This window comes from Rhagoletis pomonella, unplaced genomic scaffold, assembly GCF_013731165.1.
Source record: "Rhagoletis pomonella isolate Grant_MI unplaced genomic scaffold, Rhpom_1.0 Rhpom_scaffold_00007, whole genome shotgun sequence".
Classification (NCBI taxonomy): domain Eukaryota; kingdom Metazoa; phylum Arthropoda; class Insecta; order Diptera; family Tephritidae; genus Rhagoletis; species Rhagoletis pomonella.
The window spans coordinates 62,941,923-62,962,177 of NW_023458561.1; the positions used below are offsets into that span (position 1 = coordinate 62,941,923).

The 20,255-nt window shown below is 36.8% G+C and overlaps 3 protein-coding genes across 10 annotated transcripts in view; 1 reads left to right on the top strand and 2 right to left on the bottom strand.

Annotated features, from left to right (window-relative positions):
- The window catches only part of LOC118743299, a 16,486-nt gene extending 9,538 nt beyond the window's left edge, over positions 1 to 6,948 (bottom strand). The window contains exons 1-2 of the mRNA XM_036475884.1: positions 5,774 to 6,948; positions 5,413 to 5,593 (exon numbers count right to left, since the gene is read on the bottom strand). Coding sequence (XP_036331777.1) covers positions 5,413 to 5,593; positions 5,774 to 6,655 — 1,063 coding nt within the window. The 5' untranslated portion in view covers positions 6,656 to 6,948. The remainder of the gene's footprint in view (positions 1 to 5,412; positions 5,594 to 5,773) is intronic.
- A 3,944-nt stretch (positions 6,949 to 10,892) lies between these two features.
- Positions 10,893 to 18,290, bottom strand: LOC118743300 (BEL1-like homeodomain protein 1). Of its 8 annotated transcripts, none has more exons than XM_036475887.1 (11): positions 18,066 to 18,290; positions 16,514 to 16,773; positions 16,168 to 16,226; positions 15,968 to 16,060; positions 15,196 to 15,569; positions 14,942 to 15,127; positions 14,728 to 14,879; positions 13,864 to 13,962; positions 12,923 to 13,068; positions 12,640 to 12,855; positions 10,893 to 12,571 (listed from the first exon to the last, which is right to left on the bottom strand). In XM_036475887.1, the coding sequence occupies exons 2-11, from the start codon at positions 16,546 to 16,548 to the stop codon at positions 12,450 to 12,452; spliced, it is 1,482 nt and encodes a 493-aa protein (XP_036331780.1). In that variant the 5' UTR covers positions 16,549 to 16,773; positions 18,066 to 18,290; the 3' UTR covers positions 10,893 to 12,449. The 8 variants fall into 8 exon arrangements, with proteins under 8 accessions (XP_036331780.1, XP_036331779.1, XP_036331781.1 ...); XM_036475886.1 differs by having other exon boundaries at positions 18,016 to 18,290; XM_036475888.1 differs by having other exon boundaries at positions 12,923 to 13,056; positions 16,514 to 16,871; positions 18,016 to 18,290.
- A 275-nt stretch (positions 18,291 to 18,565) lies between these two features.
- Positions 18,566 to 20,255, top strand: LOC118743942 (the record flags this gene model as incomplete). The annotated part of the gene is made up of 2 exons (XM_036476705.1): positions 18,566 to 18,656; positions 18,713 to 20,255. A coding segment is annotated over exon 2 (1,539 nt), but the record flags the coding sequence as incomplete, so codon positions are not given.

Here is a 20,255-nt window from a genome sequence, read left to right on the forward strand (position 1 = left end):
TACATATTTGCTATATACTCGCATGAACAATTATTTTTATTTTTTTTTTTAGAAAATTTCATTGGGAAAATGCTCATACATTTGAAATAGTATTTGTAAGATTTCTCATGGTTTGCGAGTAAAATATTATCACCAAATACAGATTTAGAAGAGGCAAGAACTTGCAAAGGCAAATAAAATTGCGAGTACCTAAACAAATATGTATGCATACGAGTACTTACTTAGGGTGGTCCAAAAATATACAGGAAAATTTACTTTTTGGAATGTTCTTGATACCAACCCCCACATTTTTATAAAATGGAAAATAAGGAGACCCGTATTTTTTGCTTAGAAATCGGTTAATATATGTATGTATGTATAACCGTGCCGCCTCACTGTGCACTTTTTTGCGGGTGTGAGTGATCAAAAATACGTAATAAAATAAACAAATTTTATAAAATATTAAAAACGATTTTTGTGATGAACATTTTTCAACTTTGGAGACGTAGTGTTCATAAACTGCAAACGATATTTTCTAAATTTTGATTTTGTTTGAAGATTTCTTTAATCGTTTAATTAAAGTATGCTTTTTCTTGAATTTTTTTAATCTAAGTTCATTCATTTTTGTGTTGATAGTAAAAGCTTTATTTGATACATTTTTAACCTTTACCTAAGCTTTCAAATACTAAGCCAGAATTAGCCTAAAAAATTATTTATACAGGCTGATCTAAGAAAATGCTTTTGATATCTTCCGATTCTCTAATCACATCACTTCGACACAATGTAAAAAAAAAAACGGGAAAAGAAGTTACGGCAGAACTTTACGGTATAAATATTCGTAAACCTCTTTTTATCGCTTTTGAAAGTCAAATTTAAAAATTAGTATTTTTCTGCAGTCCCTTATAGTTGAAAAAATTTAAAGCCGGGCAAAAACAATGTGGAAAAATTTTAACCAACTTTAATATGAATGATTTTTAACCAATTTGTGGCTGATTTTACAAGATAAAATTTAAAAAATCATCACAAATTTTAATTTTAACAATAATTTTCATTAAGTTAGCGATAGCCAAATGAGACCAAAAATACTTATTTTTAACGATTTTAAGCAATTTTTTGAAAAAATTTATTTTCCGATATGAAGTACATATATGCAAAACTTCAAAGACCCTGTGGAACGGTAAAATGTTAACCGATTTTGAAATAAAAATATGGGCCTCATTTGTGTGACATTCTTCAGTTCTGGGGAGTGGGTGGAACAGAAAAATATATTTGACCACCCTAATGTACATACATGCTATTTATGGATAAGTATATTTTTTCACTTTTCTTTAAATGAAATCGAGTTTTAAGGTAGTTGAAAAAAACATAAATATGTATGTATGTCCATATATACATATTCATACATACATATGTCGAAAGTATGTAAATAATTAAATGATCTCAACATCTGTTCGGGAGACAAAATCAGTGCGAAAAGCTTCCACTCCAACGAATACATATTCATTAATATCGATCAATCGGTATGAGTAGTGTGTACTTACATACATAAGTATATATTTACATACATGTGTACTATATTGCGGCAGACAGCTTAACAGACAGCGTAGGCCACCAGCTTGGGTTCAACCTCTGGCTCCAACGTATGAAGGCTGCAATGTTGCCATTAGAGCTTGAGTTTCAAACACCTACTCAAAACTTGGTCAATTGAAAATTAATTAACGGCATTGTTGCCTAGGATCTTAAGTGGAGAACGCTAGTCCCAAAATGCATGCATTGACATTAGGGTGATCTAAAGAAAAGGGAAAGTCGGAATTTTAATATTCTCATCGCCTAAGATTATTTGATACCAAAAAAAAATACCCCTGTTTTTTATTTTAAAATCGAAAAATATTTATAGGTCAATTTTTATTATTAACTATAGGACCCCTAAAAACTTCAAATGAATTTTTTGAGGTTTTTGGGGTGCTATGAAAAATAGTTAATAATAGAAAATGATTAATTAAGCAATTGAGTATTGTTACTGGAAGTCTTCTGATGAGAAACGAAAGTTTCCGATCGAAAAATATTGAATTTGAAGAATTCTATACCGTTTCTACGAAAACTGTTTTTTCCCATACACAATACATGGAAAACTTTCAGCGCTTTGAGCGACCTCTAAATATTTTTTTTATTTCAAAATAATATATACAGGGATGAAGTTTTTTTCGATATAGATATAGAACAAACCTAGGGTGTATGAGCATAAAATTTGCGACTTTACCTTTTCACATGTATTTTTAGACCACCCTGATGTACATTTAAAAGCACAAATACATCTATTTATTTACGTAACCATACTTCATAAGTTCTTGGAGTTATGTGAACTTCTATATACGGTCAGTTGGTTAGAAATGTATTTACATATGTATGTACATTGCACTTTAGGGTGAGCAATTAATTTCAGAAATTTTAGAAAGCCGCAAATTATTTCATCTCCCAGAAAATAAAGCTGTAACGAAACCAAACTTTTAGTACTAAGGTATTTCCATCTATTGGAATAATGATTTATTTATCTTCAGTGGCCCTAAAGTCTTTTAGTTCCCTCGGATGATTTAGGAGAGGAAAAGAACGGAAGAAGTGGTCTAATAGGTAACGACCTCACAACTGGACATCGAAAAAAGCACAATAGGTAGAAGCGCGATTGGATGTCTGGTCCGAGCAATTTCCAAAAAAAATATTTTTTTTTTGTTCGTTCAGAAGCGACGTAAAACTGCCGCCCCTACTTTTATGTGAAAATATAGAGGCACACAAGAAAATTCGGAGGAGAAACTCAAGCCAACACTGAGTGAAAAATGTGAGCGCCAAATACTTTGCTCTTTTTCATATAATTTTCAATCAACATATTCATCGGACAAAATTCTTCCTGCCCTAATGTACATACATACCCACATTCGAGTAAATTAGATGCCTTATCGCAGCTTAGCATTATTGACTTTGCTATTTTTTCTGTCCAAACAAAGGTCTAAAATATTGGTAGAATTGGTTTTAAATACACCGAAATTGGTATGCGAGTAAATGAATATAATAAATAATGTTATTCACATTGTATGGACATAAACATAGACACACCGTACATGTACTAAAGCCACTTATAATTAATAGGCAATGACGTTTCAAATCGTTGCAATGCAAATACTTTTTGGCGAACAATGCTTTTAGTACTGTTAGAGTTTGTTTCCATGCGCTTTTCGTGTGGCCGTGGGCAGAGGAAGTGCGGTGTTGGCAGTGGGCAAAATGCAATAACAGTAATGGGAAAATGTCATGCTTAGGAGTTCTTAAATATATGTAAGTGCCTACATTTGTATGTGCAAAATAGGCGCATATAAACACAAAATATTTTTATCCAATTCGTACATATGTATGTATGTATGTATGTATAACATTTCTTAATTATTAATTTTTTTTCTAAGTTCGGTGCCCTATTCTAAATCTTTGTATTTCTAGCAGTATTTGCAAATTTGAATGTTTTGACAAAAAAAAAACAAAAACAATTTCCTTTCTTGTCTTCCATCATTAACTCATTTAAATTCACAACATTGGTGGTGGCATGTCTTCGCAACCACTTGATCTCGTCATCGGCAATATCATTTAAAATAATTTGCATAAGAGAGCACCTTTCCATGGCCATGTCGCTTGAAAATTAAACAAACATTCACCTCGCAGTTAGTGGCCAGATATGGCAATCACTTCCACTTCATTCCGAAATCGCCTAACCTTTTCTAATCTTTGTAGACCTTTCTTTTGAATAAAGTGTAGCAGGTAAAAGGTGTAAAAACAGATTAAAGTGAAATGATGATAATGATGTTTTACACAAAATAATTACAAATAACTTAAAGAAATTAGAGCTGTTGAACGGTTAATAACAAAATTACTTGGAATGCTTGAGAGCAAAACAAAAACATGGTACAGTTAGCTAGAGTGCGAGAATTTCACTCCAGAAACAAAGTAATACTAAGTGGTATACCCGCAGGAAGAAGAAAAAATCGTAACGGAAATCACTAATTTGATACAACGTTTCTGTAAAAATCATCGCCGGCGATATCGCATTTTTTTTTTTGAATTCTTGTCCGCTTTCGGGAAGCAGTGTTGATATGAAAGTGTAGAGGGCGATATTTTGGAAAGTAAAATATTTGACAAAACTAATGAGAAATTTGGGGTGAATTCGAGTTTGCTATCACAGCGGCAAAGTTACTTACTGCATTTTCTAAGTGACTGAGCAATTAACCCACAGCTATTTCTTACGATGCTTTAAACTATGTACATATGAGTGATTCCTAGAACTAATTTCGCATATAAAAAGATACTATCGGAGGTTTTTTTTTAATCTGCCTTTTTGGATTGCTCAATTACCCTCCGGAAATTTGGATGTTTGGAGCTCGGCTTGGTCGGCCAAAATCGACGAAATTCTACAGAAAAAAGAAAGACCGAACTCGATTTTTGGAATCACCGAGCAATTCTACGTAGAAATTGGATAGTGGCGTCTGGAGAACAAAAATCAAACTAAAGTTTGCGATGCAGTGTTATCAATGGATAATAACAAGTAGGGCAATAATGTGTGGAAAATATCATTGCGGAAGTTTACAAAAGCTTGACGAAAGTTAATAACTCATTTCGTAAAAAAAAACTGGTGCACCCCAGTGTACTTACTTGTATTGTTTTTAATGCCCCGTGTACTAATTGGAATCACCACAAATAGTAGTTTTATATCTTCTCACAACAGGTGTTCTTATAAATAACCCGAATTTTAAAACAATTTCATATCTTCACGCTACAGTTATTTCGGTTAAAAGCGCTTGTAGGTACAAGTAAATATCAACCGCACTTTTTTTTTAGTTTTAGTTGTTAAATTGAAGTTTAGGTTTCTTAATTACTCCATTAAACAAAAAACAAGTTTCACTTTTTATTTCTTTTTTTTTTTAATTTTTCCCTCTCTGAACTTGTTTGTCATTTTGCACTCGCGAAATGCTTAACCAGCAATTTTCACCTTTTTTCCAAGGCATGTTAGACTTTTTGCCTCATATTCTGCTAAACAAAGCAGAAAATATCATTTTTCTTAAACTCATATAATATTTTTTCACTAAACTCAACTAAGTTAATTCTCGAAACCCCAATTCCACAGAATTTTAGCGAAAAAAACACTTGCAACAACACAGCTGACATTTTTATTATATGTACATATGTAGGTACGCACGTATGTATGTAATTGTGGGTTAAGCACGATAAGTAATAAGTAAACGAAAACAAATGGCTTCGTCTGACTCATGCCGCATGCAATGCACATAAGCACACATGTACACACTAACATACAGACATACATACATACATATGTATGAATCCTACTATAAAAGGCTCGCAATGTACATTTGCGTACATCGTTTCTTTTTTCACACTTACCCCTCTCCGCTGACGCTGTCGTCGCCGTCACTGTCGCTGCCGCTGCCGCTGCCGCTGCCGCTGCCGCTGCCGCTGCCGCTGCCGCCGACACTGACTTCGGCAAGGATATTGACTTGGGCGTGTTGTAGCCGAGGCCTCTTACGCTGCCACTGGCACGACCGGCACTTAACTGCTGCACTTTCTGTTATAAAATAAAATTCATTGCACTCATTTCATTCAAATTATTTAGCGGAACACTATGTATAAGAACAACTACAACAAAAGGCACACTTATAGACGAGATTTTCCATTTACTACAAAGTACTAAATAGAAATGTGCTAAAATACTACGCCTATACACATACACACACGGGGGACACACCTCTTCACGACGCCGCCTACGTTTCGCTGCTGGTCCTTCCTCGCCATACAAATCAACGATGCCTACAACCGGCATTCCTGCTGCTTGTCGTTGCTGCGGCAGCTGTTGCAGAAGCTGTTGTTGTTGTCGTACGCGCTTTGCCGGCAGCGCACAACGTCTGCGTAGAATTTTGTCCGCATTCCGTACGCAACGTATGAACTCGCTGCACATCTCCAGCGTGTGACAGCAGTCGAGACAGATGTGTTGGGGCAGTTCAATGTCCGCAAGCGAAGCGCCAATGCGCGCACACGCGTTCAAACAATCGAGCAGGGTGGTGGTGCTGCTGCCACTGCCACTGCCACTGCCACTGTCGACGCTACCACCACAGCTGTTGGCCATCATTGTTGTTGGCGTGCCATTGAGTTTGTTGCCTTTGGTCGATAGCGTTCTGGTAGCCTTGTATGAATCATTGCCGGCTGTCGTTGAAGTTGTAAACTTATCATCGCGCAAATCCACCATGGCCAAGGTGTCCAGTGGCACAAACTCCAAAAGGGGAGTCTCCTCATCGGAGCATGAGTCCGGCGGTGACTGGCGCGTGGTGGGCTGCTGCTGCTGCTGCTGCTCCGACAGGCAACAGCGGCACATTATGCGAAGTGGCCGCACCCGTTGATGTGGCTGCGGCGGCGGCGGCTGTTGCGACGCCACTGCTCCTCCACCGCCTGCTACCGGTAATCGCTCACTGCCAGCTCTGCTGTATACCAACTTTGGTGCTACTATTGCCGTCACTCTATATAACTTTTCACTGCCGCCTGCAGCGCTGTAATCACTGTAATTTCCGCTAGTGCTGCCACCACTGCTCGTACTGCCATTGCTGCTTACACTGTAACTCCTACTGCCGCCCATTGCTGCATTTTTTCACTGTGTAAATCTATTCTATTTTTCACCTGCGAATGGGCGTGTTTAGCGTATTTTTGGCGTCCCGGCGTTTTTCTTTTTGTTTATAAACAAAAAATGTTAATTAGCACAACTCACGGCGTACAACCAAGCATTGCCTGCCGCTTCGGTAGATTCGCGTCGTTCCCACTGCGTTTTCACCAAATTCGAGTACGTACACGCCAATGAGCAAATCTCTACTGCTGCAATACGAGTGTAAAAAGCCAGCAAGTTGGCAAGCGATGACTATGACGACGACGAAGGCGATGGCGATGGCGAAGGCGACCTTGCTGCGCGCATATCGACCAGCCTTCGAATAATTTTGATCTTTTAGAAATCCCAAATTCGGAAGCGATCAAAATTGTCACTAAGTTTTTAAAACTTATAATATTTGTTCATTTACTCGAACCTCAGTGCAGCATTGAACCTGACCGGATATATCAAATTTTTAGTTGGTGCCTTGAGCATTGTGGTTTAGTATTAGTTCTTACAGGCCTCTGTAGCTTTGACAAAAGTTGCCTTGTGAAAAACTTATTCCACCACACATATGTACATTTATAACAGATGGTGTCCACTAAATTTTCTTCGATCTTTGACTAAAACTTTATGCCATTTAGCAACTAGATTCCACGGTACATCTCAAATCATAAAGGTTTCAACTCATTTTCAATATATTAGCTCAACTAATCACGTAGGCTATTTAAGATTCCCTGTTGATAGCTTAGTTACCATTTCTTTAAACATTTGCCTAATCATTCCAATCAACTCTTTTCTGTCGAGAGTTACTTCTTCACTTGCTTCTGCAACACTCCAAATTCACTTGAGTGTATGCTCAATCATCAAAATGATGCCCGGTCCAGTTATTTTCAAACCAAACCAAATTTGGTAAGTATCTACATAGATTCTTGTTAACAAATCTAACTGGACGCGCTGGACTTGTAAATCTGTGTGCAAAATATAGCCAATTAACTCGTCCAACTAACAGTCTATTAGCAACATTCTGATCGTAGAGTTCATTATACTCGACTATGACCGAATTTGGTTATACTTGTAAGTATCTGAATTCTCTGGGTTATACTCTCATTCGTATAGGTACGTGTTTTAATTGTGAGCTCCAAGAGCAAAAACGGATACGTCATACACGAACGGCGAGAGCGCGCACACAAATGCACAAGGCATGCACACAGATACTACGTACACATACCCTGTAGGAAAATCCCCCAGTCAATTGACTGGTTCACCATAATTCTACGTACATATTTTCAACAACTGCTGGAATGCAACTGGTGATTTTGGCATTGCAGTATTTCAGGGGCGAAGTAGTTTGAGCTGCTTTACTTGTTCGACAAATGGTAACTAGTTAGATTTCGAATTGCCGAATACGCACTATGTAGTTCATAAACCAGATATTGGTGTCAGCTCAATTAGTTCACGTTCTATTATTTTTAAAATGTCGTTGTCCTACGAGACGTTAATTGTCTAGCTATGTATCAGCACCTACCAGTAGAAATACTAATTTCATAGCAGTTTCCCCGATTCATCCCGCTTGAAAGGAGTCAGTAAGACATTTTGGTTGCAACGCTCCAACAGTTGCAGAGCAAAGCACTAGCGTGCCATTTCTGAGGTCCGAAGTTCAAGTCCTCGGCAGGGAATTTTTCCCTTTTAAACCAACTTCCAAAAAAGGAGGTTATCAGTTCGACGGAAAACTTTTTTTTTTATGTATGTTACCACATCATTTTGGACCACGTCAACCGACTTCGAAATTTCTTTTTGCATCGCAAAGATGGTGTCTCAGTGGTGGTCCCATACTAATCTGGTTTAGACCCGGTCATTGGATCTTGAGATATATGTATATATTAAGTTTCCTTTTTTAAAGTATAGTTTAATCATTAGTTTAACTTAACTACAGAAAAATCCATAATATCTAATAAATTTTAAGTTGTTTATTGTCATTTTAAAGTTTTATTTTTTTTTTAAGAAATATTTAAGTTTTGACCGGTCGATTTCTCAGTGGATTATCAAGTCGACGGAAATAGACCCGTATAAAGGCAGCTTAACATACGACAATATTTTATCCAGGCGACGATAGGATGTAAGTATGTATGTACATACATATGTACGTTTTTTCTCAAACGAAACTAGTTTGTATTTAATATTTAAATTGAAATAATTATAGTAACTTACATTGAAATAATTAGAAAAATCCTAACCACCTCCAAGCGGATTCGAACCTGCATTACCAGAACCAGGACCGGTAGTTTTCACGCGACGCCGCAGCCGTCGTTATTTTTTACTTTGACAATTCAAAGGCAGATATCGTATGAATTGTCGAAATGGTCGCACTGTTGGTAGGCCATCGCTTCAGCCAGTTAATGAACTGGTATTTTTACTCACTGGTTTGGCTTTTCACGGCAGGGGTATTTCCACATTTCATGCACAAATACATACATGTCCAAAGTGGTTGATAGAAGCTCTCAAAAATAAGTCGCTAAAACAACTTGCACATACTACTTATGCCGGCTTATTGAATGGAGTTACCAAAAAAAAATTTAACACATCAATGGGGTAAACAGAAATATGTGCAGAAAGTAAAAAAGACATAAAATAAAATTAAAATAAAATAAGAAAAAAAGAATTAAAAAAAAAATATACCCATCGCTCTTTTCAATGCAAAGGGACTATTTTCGATTTTATTTTATAATAATTTTTTTATAAAACACCGGCCCACAAAAAAAGTGGTGTGTGCTTTTTACCAGACCCAACTACCAACATATATTTGAATTGCAAAAATTATGAAAAAATGGCAAAAAAAAAGGTCCCAATTTACTCGAAATTTTGAGGGTATACGAGTCAAAGGAACCTCTGATTCGGATTCAGTTGGTCGAAATACATGTCGGTAGGTAGTACTTTTTTTGTGTACTTGTGTAATATAACAATACTTTGGCGCTTTTTTTGGCTGCATTTTTGTCGGAGCTTCTCCTCTAACTGGTGGTGTACATCCTAATGTTGTATCAAGAGTGCAGTCACTTACAGACATCCTCCATCGAGGTTTGCGATGTCCACTTCATGTGCCACGGCAAGTAGCCCAAATTCTATCGTTCTTACTGGCTATTAACAAACTTCACTCTGCAATCCACTTTAAAGTGAGGTTCGAGATTGGATGACATAAAGACGGAATGAATACTTCTGGGCCTTGTTGAATGGTACCCGCAGCGAAGACTATGGTGGTGATGATGACGGAATCGATGCTTCATTATCCGACCATGAACTAATAGTAATACCTGGGTTCTTGATAGCTGCTATCGGCGGCGGTATAACAGCGCCAACTATAGCGGAATCAAGAGGATTTTGTGAAAGGCAAAATAAAGCCCACCGTAAACGGATGTCTTAAGTTTGGTACACCGGCGAAGGTAATGCGGCTGAATGAAATAGTGTTGAGCAATGCCATGATTTGGAAGGAACTCTCCGAACCGTGTGATACTAAAGTATGTTTTGAGACAAGATAAATATCGACTATTCACTCTTCAAATTCACCAATGGGATTAGGCTAGAACTGAACGTAAGAAAGATTCTGCATATTTTATTTTGCGCACGTTGCGGACGTAAGCACGGAAGGCGATGGTATAATGAACTTTACAGCGATATAGACGTACATACATACATATGTATGTAGGTCAGCGGCTACGTTGCTTAGGCCATGCCGTAAGACTGGTGGCGAATGAAATGCGTTAACTGCTGGCGGTCGTATGGAGAGAAGACCTCCGCTGATTTAGAAAAAATCTATTTCGGGAAATAACTCAATTTTTCTAGCGGTAGAAAGGGTCGGAGTAGCAGCTTGGCTGTAATGTATGTATGAGCTATGTAATAATTACCGCATTATTGTAACCTCGTTACTTTCTTGATGCTCAACTAAAAATCTTCTAAAATGCTGAAGAAATTACAGAGTTATTTTACACTAGGTGGGTTTAATAATAAAAACATGTATGCTCTAATTTCTTTTAAAATTTTATTTCATTTCACACATTTTTGATTTGTTGTGTATAAGAATTGCTTTACGATTAACAGTTTGGAGTACCTACATACATATTTTTGTAGTATACTTTAATTTAAAGTTAAGTGAATTTTTAATTTGAATGCTTAATTTGGGTAAATAAGAGTTCTATTTTTGTATACAAATGCACATATCGATGGTCCTCTGCATTTTTTTTTTTTAACTGTGTCATTATTGCAGACGAGCATCAATATGCAGTTGAAAGCAAACAGTTGGATCAAAGTGCTTTGAGACACTATATGTAGCTATGACGTAGAACCGAAAAACTATAAATTTGAAAATTAGCAATTAAAAAGAAAGCCTTAATAGCTACGCTTAATTCTTGATTGAACCGTACAAAAAGTTTATTTTTTTTAATTGGCGAAACGCACTAGAATGATGCATATATATATTTTTTTTTTTTTTTTAAATACAAGTTTTTAGTTTTTTAACTGCGCTCATATAACTTGCATTTCAAGTGCGTGCACTTAAATAAATTCCTTATTAGCTAATTTGTAAGTTAAAATCTTTAATTATGGTACATTTCCCTTCTAATTTCATTTCTGTTTTTAAATATTAAATAGGCTTGTTTAAGAGAAAGGCTAGGATATACGCCGCGTAACATTATTTAAAAGAAAAAAATTGGGCATCCTCGAGTTAATTTAAAACATGGTAAGCCATTAATTAATTACATGTAAATCATATTTCTTAAATAAAAACCCGTTTTCAATAGTTTCATAATATATTTTCTTTTGGCTATTTATGCATAATGAACGAGTCTTCTAACGATGCCACTGCCGTCATACAATTTTTTCAACTTTCAAAGGGCTCTTTCAACAAAATAGTGAGTTTAATCAGCAAATGAATCAACTAAATAGATAATTTAAAGAGCCAATGTCATGCAGTATCTAATCGCTCTGTGGTAGGCGATTTTCGTGAGGGTTAAGTGCAGTATTTTGTTTGCTATCAAGAGCATCAAAAAATTAGTAGGGGCAAACTAAAGGCATTTTCAGCAATATTTATTTAAAAAAGAAGAACTCTTTAAGATAAGTGAACTTGACAGCAGAACTACTACTACTTTAACGGCGTACTATGTACATATCAACACCATCAGTGCCAAAAGCTTTTTAAATTAACATAAAAAATGCTGATATGTATGGCTGATCTAAGAATGCCAACGAATCTCGTAGTTGAAAAAAAGTAGCAAAATATGAATGTAAAAAACGCATTTCCGAAAAAGTGTCAAATAGGGTATTTTGCATTAAGGACGATAAAATAAGAAAAGCAATAAATCCTTAAAGTTCTGCTGTATGTGCTGTATATTTTGGAAAAACAAAAGCATTCGAATTTCTTCAAATGAAAAAGTTATATGTAATACGCATTTAATAGAATTCATTTTGAACATTTAACAATTATTGCATTTTTGGTTAAAAGTGAAGGTGAAATAATTGTCGATATTATGCGTGTAAAGAAAAGTGTTGAAGACTAGCTAAAAGCAAATAAAGCAGTTAATACAATATTGTTTCGAGTATATATAGTAGCTAGCATTTATCAAACGGCATACATAAATGAGAAAACTCAAGCGATGGTGAAAAATCTAGAATTCCTGTTCCAAAACTAATTTCTTCGTTTTTCAAATTCCATAAAGGGTTACATTTGCAGTTAGCAGCTGGTACGCATGATTTTATGTGTGCAAAACTAATTTTTACCAGCTGATTGCATTTTTAATTTCAATTAGTTTCCAAGCACATGTACATCTTCATCTTCATGTTCCTTTTCTCGTTGGCGTACGGCCACTGCCGTTTCCACCAGCAGGTACAGACACTTGAATTTATCTTTATCGTCGCGTATGACGCCTACATATGAAAGAAATACATTCAACTATGCATAGGACAGCAATTTTAACAAAACATTATACACAAACCTTTCACCAAATGACTGCCAGGATGTATGACCTGTACACTAGATGAAATTTGATTATTATTGGTTGCACTCGCATTGTTATTATTGATATTGGCCGCACTTGAGGCACCCGATGTTACGACTGTAGCCTCGGCGCCAACTGTGACACCCGCTTCAGCTGTCAATTCAACAGGTGTTAACAGCGCATTAACGTTAGCAGCAGATATCACATTGTTGCCTGTTGGAAAATAATTTATAATTTAACTAAATTGTTCAGTACTGAATTAAACATATTTAGTACTCACCAATAGCACCTGTTGTCGTTGATCCCGTAACGCCTACCGCATGCGTCTGCGCTGTCGTCGTATGCGGTTGTGATGCGGTCGTCCAGTAGGTATTATTCGTTGCAGTTGGACTAGAGGTCGTTACTTCCTCGGTACTGAAAACAGTCCCGTAAAAAGAAACGTTCAGTAGACGAAATATTCGTGCGCATGCATTGCAGAGCAGAGCAAAAGTGATGGATAAGAAAATTAAAGCGTATACCACAAACATCGAGGTTATTGAGATGTTGTCGAAATGTGGATGTCGATCCGTGTGGTTTTAGATAATTGGATAAATCATATGTGTTTGTAGTAGTGGTGGTAACAACATTGGAAAATTTAGTGTCAAGACACAAGTTGTAGACCAAAAGGAATATCGAGGAAAAAAAAAATAGAAAAAATACAACGAAATATTTAAAAGAAGTATAAGTATGAAAACTAAATAAAAAGTACAGAGAAAGTAACTACACCTTTTTCATACTAAAAAATTCTAAAATAGTATATATAAGCGAAAAAACGATATTATAGGTCGCAAAATACAAAAGCAGACATTAAAAGCAGTTTCCACAGCGGAGAGTAATTATGGATTTTCAGTGCAAAACATATTAAGTTCAATGTCAGGTCTACGTAACCGGAACGATCTAGACCAAGGCCAAGGACTGTCGCTCCAGCAACACTCCCCAAAAACTCTGGGGAATTTGTATGCTGTTACAACAACAACAAAAAAAATCAGAATGCAATTGAAAGTTTTACATACATTGCCGCTGAAGTGCAAAAAAGCCGTAACTAAATTTTTTTTTAATGCATAATCAAAAAAATAGTGAATTTTGGATCTTTTGTTAGATAGGGCCTTTCTATATAAAGGTAAAGATTAATTTTCGAGAAAAGGTGTAGTTAAGATTTTTCATTGGATTCAAGTAACTTACTTCATAACACTTTGCCAAGCGTCTGAGCTTTCAAATTTGCCTTCCTCCTCACTTTGCGGCTCGCAAGAATCGTACTCGTTGACGCTGTCATCTTCAGATCTGCAAAAACCAAATACGTAATATTAACAAATAGCAAAAAAAAAAAACATGAGTTTTGTAAGCAAAACCGAATCACAACATCAAATAAACTACTGGAACGAATATATGAAACAACTGATAAAGAAAACCATACAAAAATAATATCAACCCCCACGTAATGCAAATCAACCCAACTATAAAAACAAAAGTGAATCATTAACGCACAAGTCATTGTCCCTATACCTCAACGCATTGAAATGGGAATTCTTCGTTGGCGGCATACTATTCTGAATGTGAAAAATTTGATTGAGTGTCTGTGAATAGAAATATTTGCTATTGGTGGGATAATGTGCGGCAGCAGCAGCGGCAGAATTGCTTGAAGATGGCGGATATACTGGCATACCAGCAACAGCATCACTATTCGGACTTTGGATTACGCCGGTGCTTGTACCAAATGTGGGCTGTTGCATTTGCACTGCGGCGGCGGCAGCGGCTGCTGCTGCAGCTGCTTGCCTTTGTTTAGCTGCTTGAATTTTTGCCAAAATTTTGGCTTGAATTTGTGGATGTAAATTTTGAAAGCCCTGTGGATTGGCAGCAATTGCCTGTTGCCATCTGTATACGTGGTTGTTTGGGGGATTCGATTGATTGATTGATGATTAGCGGTAAAAAATTCAACGTTATTTAATTATTAGTGGAGGAGGTTGGGTGAAGATATACTTAATGAAATGGTTCAATAAAATTAAGGTACAAAAAATAATTTACAATAGTGTAGTTATAACATTATACCTGTAAATTACACTGTCATCGTACTCTATGTCCGGTTCTACTTTAACCATATGACCGCTTGGCGTTTGAACGAAATGACCCAACGCCGTAAGCACATTTGCCACGCCATCATGCACTTCATCGCCTTCCACCTCTTCTGTGGCGCCAACGATCTTAAAAATATATAGGTATTAAAGTAAAGAAATACAAAATGATATAGATAACTAAGTCGCACCACTTCCGAAGCGGGACTGCCCGTGATAGGATTTGGAACTGATGCATTAATGCTGCTTGAGGAGTTCATCGAAGAGTTTAGCTTTTTGCCACGTCTTGAAATCGTGAAGTGCAGCGGATCATTCCCCTCGCGTCGTATCATTTCAGGAAGTATGCGACGTCGTGCGTTTATAAACCAGTTGCAAACCTTTTGCCACAAATCAAATATATTTATTTAAAATACGACAGTAATAATAAATGATTCAGTTTACTAACCTGTAGGACAGTTAAATTCGCTTCCTGCGAGAGCGTAAACTTTTCGGCATCGCTGGGATATGCATTGTAGCGGTGTTCATATAACCAACGTTTCAAAATCTTTACCGATGTTTTTGGCAAATTGCCACGTCGCTTGCGCATTGACAAGTTATCCGTATTGGCATCACTGGATTCCATTAGAATGTCTTTAAAATCTTTGACATCATGCATGTCGGACAAGTCATGTTCGGTCAAATCTTCTTCAACAATGGTTTCATGATGCTCATCCTCGTCGTCATCTTCCTCAACAACGCCCAACACTGTGACGCCATCGTGTTCAATATCTTCGTGACCATCTTCCTCCACACTCGATGTGGATTGAAAGCGATCGCGCGCTAGATAAGTGAAATATCGATAGAATCATTAGAACCAGCTGTATGGATTAGATTTTGAGTTTTGAACTACCTTAAAGTTTTCTTTAAGGAAGAAAATACATATATTTTGGGCCATTTGTTTATCGAATAAACTACAATATGGCTTTCTCCACACTTCTTTAGCTTACAATTTTTAGCGCACTTTGGGCGCAGATGACATTTTTATGTCAAATAACATAATTTGACATTTTCGGTGAGGGTGTCAAATGGCCTACACCTGACATTACTACTGTCTAATGCCAACGATGATATAGCTTATCAAGATATAGATTTTAAAGCACTTATGCGGTGCACTAAATATTATAAAAGTACAAATGTGGAGTAGGCCCTTGTGGAAATATGTATGTATGTATATTTACCTTCGTGCGCTATGATCTGCGCTTGTATCTGCGCCTCCTGTGCCATATCTTGTATATCCTGGCGTACTTGTCGGTCCAGCGCAAGATTAACTTCTTCGTGATGCAAAGTATCCGGCGAAAGCATTTTTAAAAACTATATTTGTGAATATGTATTTCTCAGTAACTAGTACAATAGATGCCGCAGTGGCATTGATGCTAACCGAATCGTGCTGCCTCAATCAAGTGTTGATAGAAGGAATAATTGAAGTCAAGTGCAAATCTGTAAAATGTGAAACAAATGAAAATGAACATCTCTTTCAAAAACTTTTTATCATTTCATTTTTGAAATAAGAATCCAATTAAATTTACTTTTCGTTCTAAAAATTAGTTGTCTTCAAGTCTGATTGTTGGAATCGGCAAGGCCTTTTATAAAGATCAAAAATTTTAGTGAAAAATTAAATGTGCCGCCAAACGTCTACTATTTGACTGATGTGTGACGATTTCAAGTGATATTGTCGTTTAAATATAATTTAGTATTTTTCTACAGTGAATTTATAACGAAGTTGCCTTTGGGCCGCAAGTCGACAGTTCCTTTGATGCATCCAATAGTTTTCCTAGATTGCTCCAGCCGTGCCTCTGTAGCATACAGTAGTTTTCCGGCTCCAGTGGCTTTTGACAAGCATTTGTATACAAAACACAAGATGTCAATTTCTCCTTTGATTTTTGATTAATTAAACTTCAAATTTTTCCGTGCAATAAACTTCAAAGAAATGAATTGGCACGCGTTTGACAGTTGTCACTCGCATGGACTGTGTGCATGACAGCGACTAAATGCGAAAGAACGAGATGGCGATACTGCTGACATACGTTCATCTCTTGTCAACAGAAGGGAGGCATGGAAAATTTCAGAACGCATTTTTTGTTCCTTTTGTCAAAATGGCGGAAACGGAAGATTGGTGGGAATGCCAAGCGACGATAATGCAATTGGAAAGAAACGTCATTGGAAAATCTTAAATAAAGAGCTTGTCAGACATGGCAACATTTGCAGCTATTCGCTGTCAAATTGTAAGAGAAATCTTATTTCCACCTATGAAGTGGTCTTTCACCTTTGGGAAATCAATTTCAGAAATTAATGTTGCAAGGTTTGACTCTCAACTTAAAGATCGGAATCGATTTCGGAAATATAGGCACCTATTATGAGCTGCACTCGATCTCCGACTGTGGTCATTTGGTATTATGACACTCATTTTTGAAGAATGGCACTATTGTGAATCATAAATTTTTCACAATTTTCTAACACTTCGCTACAGCAGCGAAAGCAAAATTCTGTTCGACAGAAAATTCGATAATCAACTAAAATTTCGACAATGTTACATAGCTCATAATACGAGTTTCACATTAAATATTCGATCTTCGATAACCAGCGTAGATCGATGATCGAATGCAACTCATAATAAGGGCCATAATTCATTCTGTGTAAGCAGCCTAACGCGCAGTCAAAAATGTTCCCTGCTATATATAAAAAATCGCTTTCGAAAGACCTTTACATCCAAGCTGTCACTGCGTAAGCAACTGTTTTCTGAATTTTGCTAATTTGGCAGCCTTTCCGAAATATATTGCATGGCTACGTCTGACAGCCTCCTAAGTACAATTGCCTAGATTTGTACATACATCTCTATATCCACCGACATACATGTGAACATATGTAAATACTGCTGCAATATTGCAACTACATACTGCAATCTAGCTATTTATAAGCACACTAGACGGTTTGATTTTGGAATGTCGCCCGCTTATTTCAGATTTGTATCCATTTATTGGAAAGCAAACAATGCCTTTTACAGCGAATATTTCTTGTATAAATAAAATAGGTCAGAGGCAAAGCACACCATATAACCTTCTGCGCAAGATGGCGGTACATTGCCAAATGTCGCAGCCTGTATTTAGAGCCGTTCAACAATTGTTCTCTTGTATCCAGATTGTTTAAAACTTTTGTATCTATAATTTACATCAAAATTAACTATTTCAATTTGCAACTGCCTAGCTGACATCAGCAATTTATTCCATACCTCAAATGTCTTGAATGTGTCAAATAGAAGCAGAAGTGACAACGAAATACCGATAATTTTCACAAAGCAGAAAAAAATGAAGTTCTGTCTTCTGTCCGTCAACTGGGTAAAAATGTCAATTTGACATTTTCAACGCACAAATTTTGTTTTTGTGTACACTCAAAACAACGAAATTCAGAAGGCACTGTAAATTTTTATTTTTATTTGCAATTTATATAGCCACACAATTTTCACAATTTTCCACCGATTGCGTTAACCACACAAGAAACGATTCCTTTCAATACCAGAAATGCAATCAAAAAGTAGACGAACCGCAGCCGATTTGACAACCGAAGCAGCTTCGCTTTTGCGCCTTTACAATTTCGCTTCGCAAGCAAATTCGTAGAAAGAGAGAATAGGCCAAATTATCGTTTTGTTTTGCTATGCCTTTTCTAGAGGGCTGCTGTGAAAATCATCGATGATGCTACGCTGTTGCTCAGTGGTAATGTTTTTAATATAAATTAAATTGAGATCCTTAATATTGATTTGTATTTATTTTATATCATCAATCATATATTTAAAAGGAATAGATAATTGCATCTTCTTGCAACCGTTCTAATCCTATTAGCTAACCTGATTGACCTAGATTTCGTGAGGATCGAGTAGGTATGTAAAAATATTTTTGTTATACAAAATATAATAGCAAACATTCTTCTAGCATAATGAGTTTTTCACCTAAAGTATTAGCCAACATAAAGCAAGCAAAAGATTCAGATGAAGATGAGCAGGAATTTCCACTACTGAAAGTATTGAAAACTTTTCCAGAAACTGCAAACGTAATTGACCCAATTGAAGAAATCCTTCCTAGGAGCGAAGATTTCAAGGAAGATGTTGAAATCGGCGTTGATCCTCTGTTCAGCAATATGGAGACATTTGACCCAAATAGCTTCGCCGGTGCTTATAAAGACACGGAAATCACAAAGACTGATGAGAGCGACGAGGACGAAGACAATGCAACAAATCGGCAAGGCAAAAGGACACGACTTCCGGAGGAGTTACTGGGACGCAACGGCTTTATGTGGAGCACAAGCAAAGCTTCAGCAATTGACAATTTCGACTCCGCATTACAACTTCTACAACCGAAAGGGAAGGGTCCAGCGCATACAATAAACAACATATTAGAAATGTGGAGTTTGCTTGTGGATGAGCAAATCGTTTCTCAAATAGTACACTATACCAATGTACACATTAAACTACGAAAAACAAAGTTGCCCCATCAGCGATTGATCGATGCCGTGGAACTCCGCGCCTGGTTAGGCCTAAATTATCTATGCGGAATTTTTCGTAATGCAACACATAATGGACCACTAGATGAATTATGGTCACTGGAGCTGGGCAATGCCATTTTTCGAGCCACTATGTCTCTCAAGAGATTCAAGTTTATTTCAGAAAGTTTACGTTTCGGCGATAATGTTAAGCCAGTCAAGAAACCAGAATCAGATGCTATATTAGATATATGGAGCAAGTTCTTAGTAAATTGTCGGTCGTATTATGCACCCAGTGGCAATTGTTCCGCGGCCGAAGTGGTAATGAATTTCACAAATGTAAAAGATGTGCCTCGATTACTGATGCTATGCGATGTCAAAACATTGTACATGTGTAATGCCGTTCTAAATTCTTCTGGAGAGTATAAAGACCGTGACGTATTGCGTCTTGCATCTGACATAAAAGGCAGTAAGCGTAATATCGTGCTCTCTTCGCAATTCACAAGCGCAGAACTAGCGAAGAAACTTTTGGAAAAGGAACTGTCTGCTCTCGGTAGTTTGCCACATACTGCTAAGGAAGTACCGCCAGAGTTCATTTCGAATAGTTGTTCAGTGCGGAAACTGTATTCCAACTCGATTAACTTAATATCTTGTCAACAAAATGTAGGCATTTTACTAACCTGCGGTATTCCGAACAAAATAAAAGTGGAACATTTGTATAGCTTAAGTTGCAACGCTTGTCGGAACTATCAAGAAATAGTTGGTATGTACTCCACCAGTCATGCCACCCAGCAAATTCACAATTGTTGGTCACTGACATTCTTTCAAAATATACTTGACTATGCCATTGTTAATGCCTGGATATTATTTGTACTATCGTCCAATGGTGATGGCAGTATGAAGCAACGAGACTTTCAGCGACACCTTGGGCTATATCTAACACAGCAACAACTCAAACGACAGCTTCAATCTAATCGTCTCACTTTGCCACAGAAG

Bases quoted from the DNA above. Each gene is read 5' to 3' on its own strand.
- LOC118743300 (XM_036475887.1), bottom strand. From the start codon at position 16,548: ATGCATCAAAGGAACTGTCGACTTGCGGCCCAAAG. The intron at 16,061-16,167 runs GTTAGCATCAAT...TGCATCACGAAG, and splicing joins GATTGAGGCAGCACGATTCG to AAGTTAATCTTGCGCTGGAC. The intron at 12,572-12,639 runs GTTTGTGTATAA...TTTCATATGTAG, and splicing joins TGGCAGTCATTTGGTGAAAG to GCGTCATACGCGACGATAAA.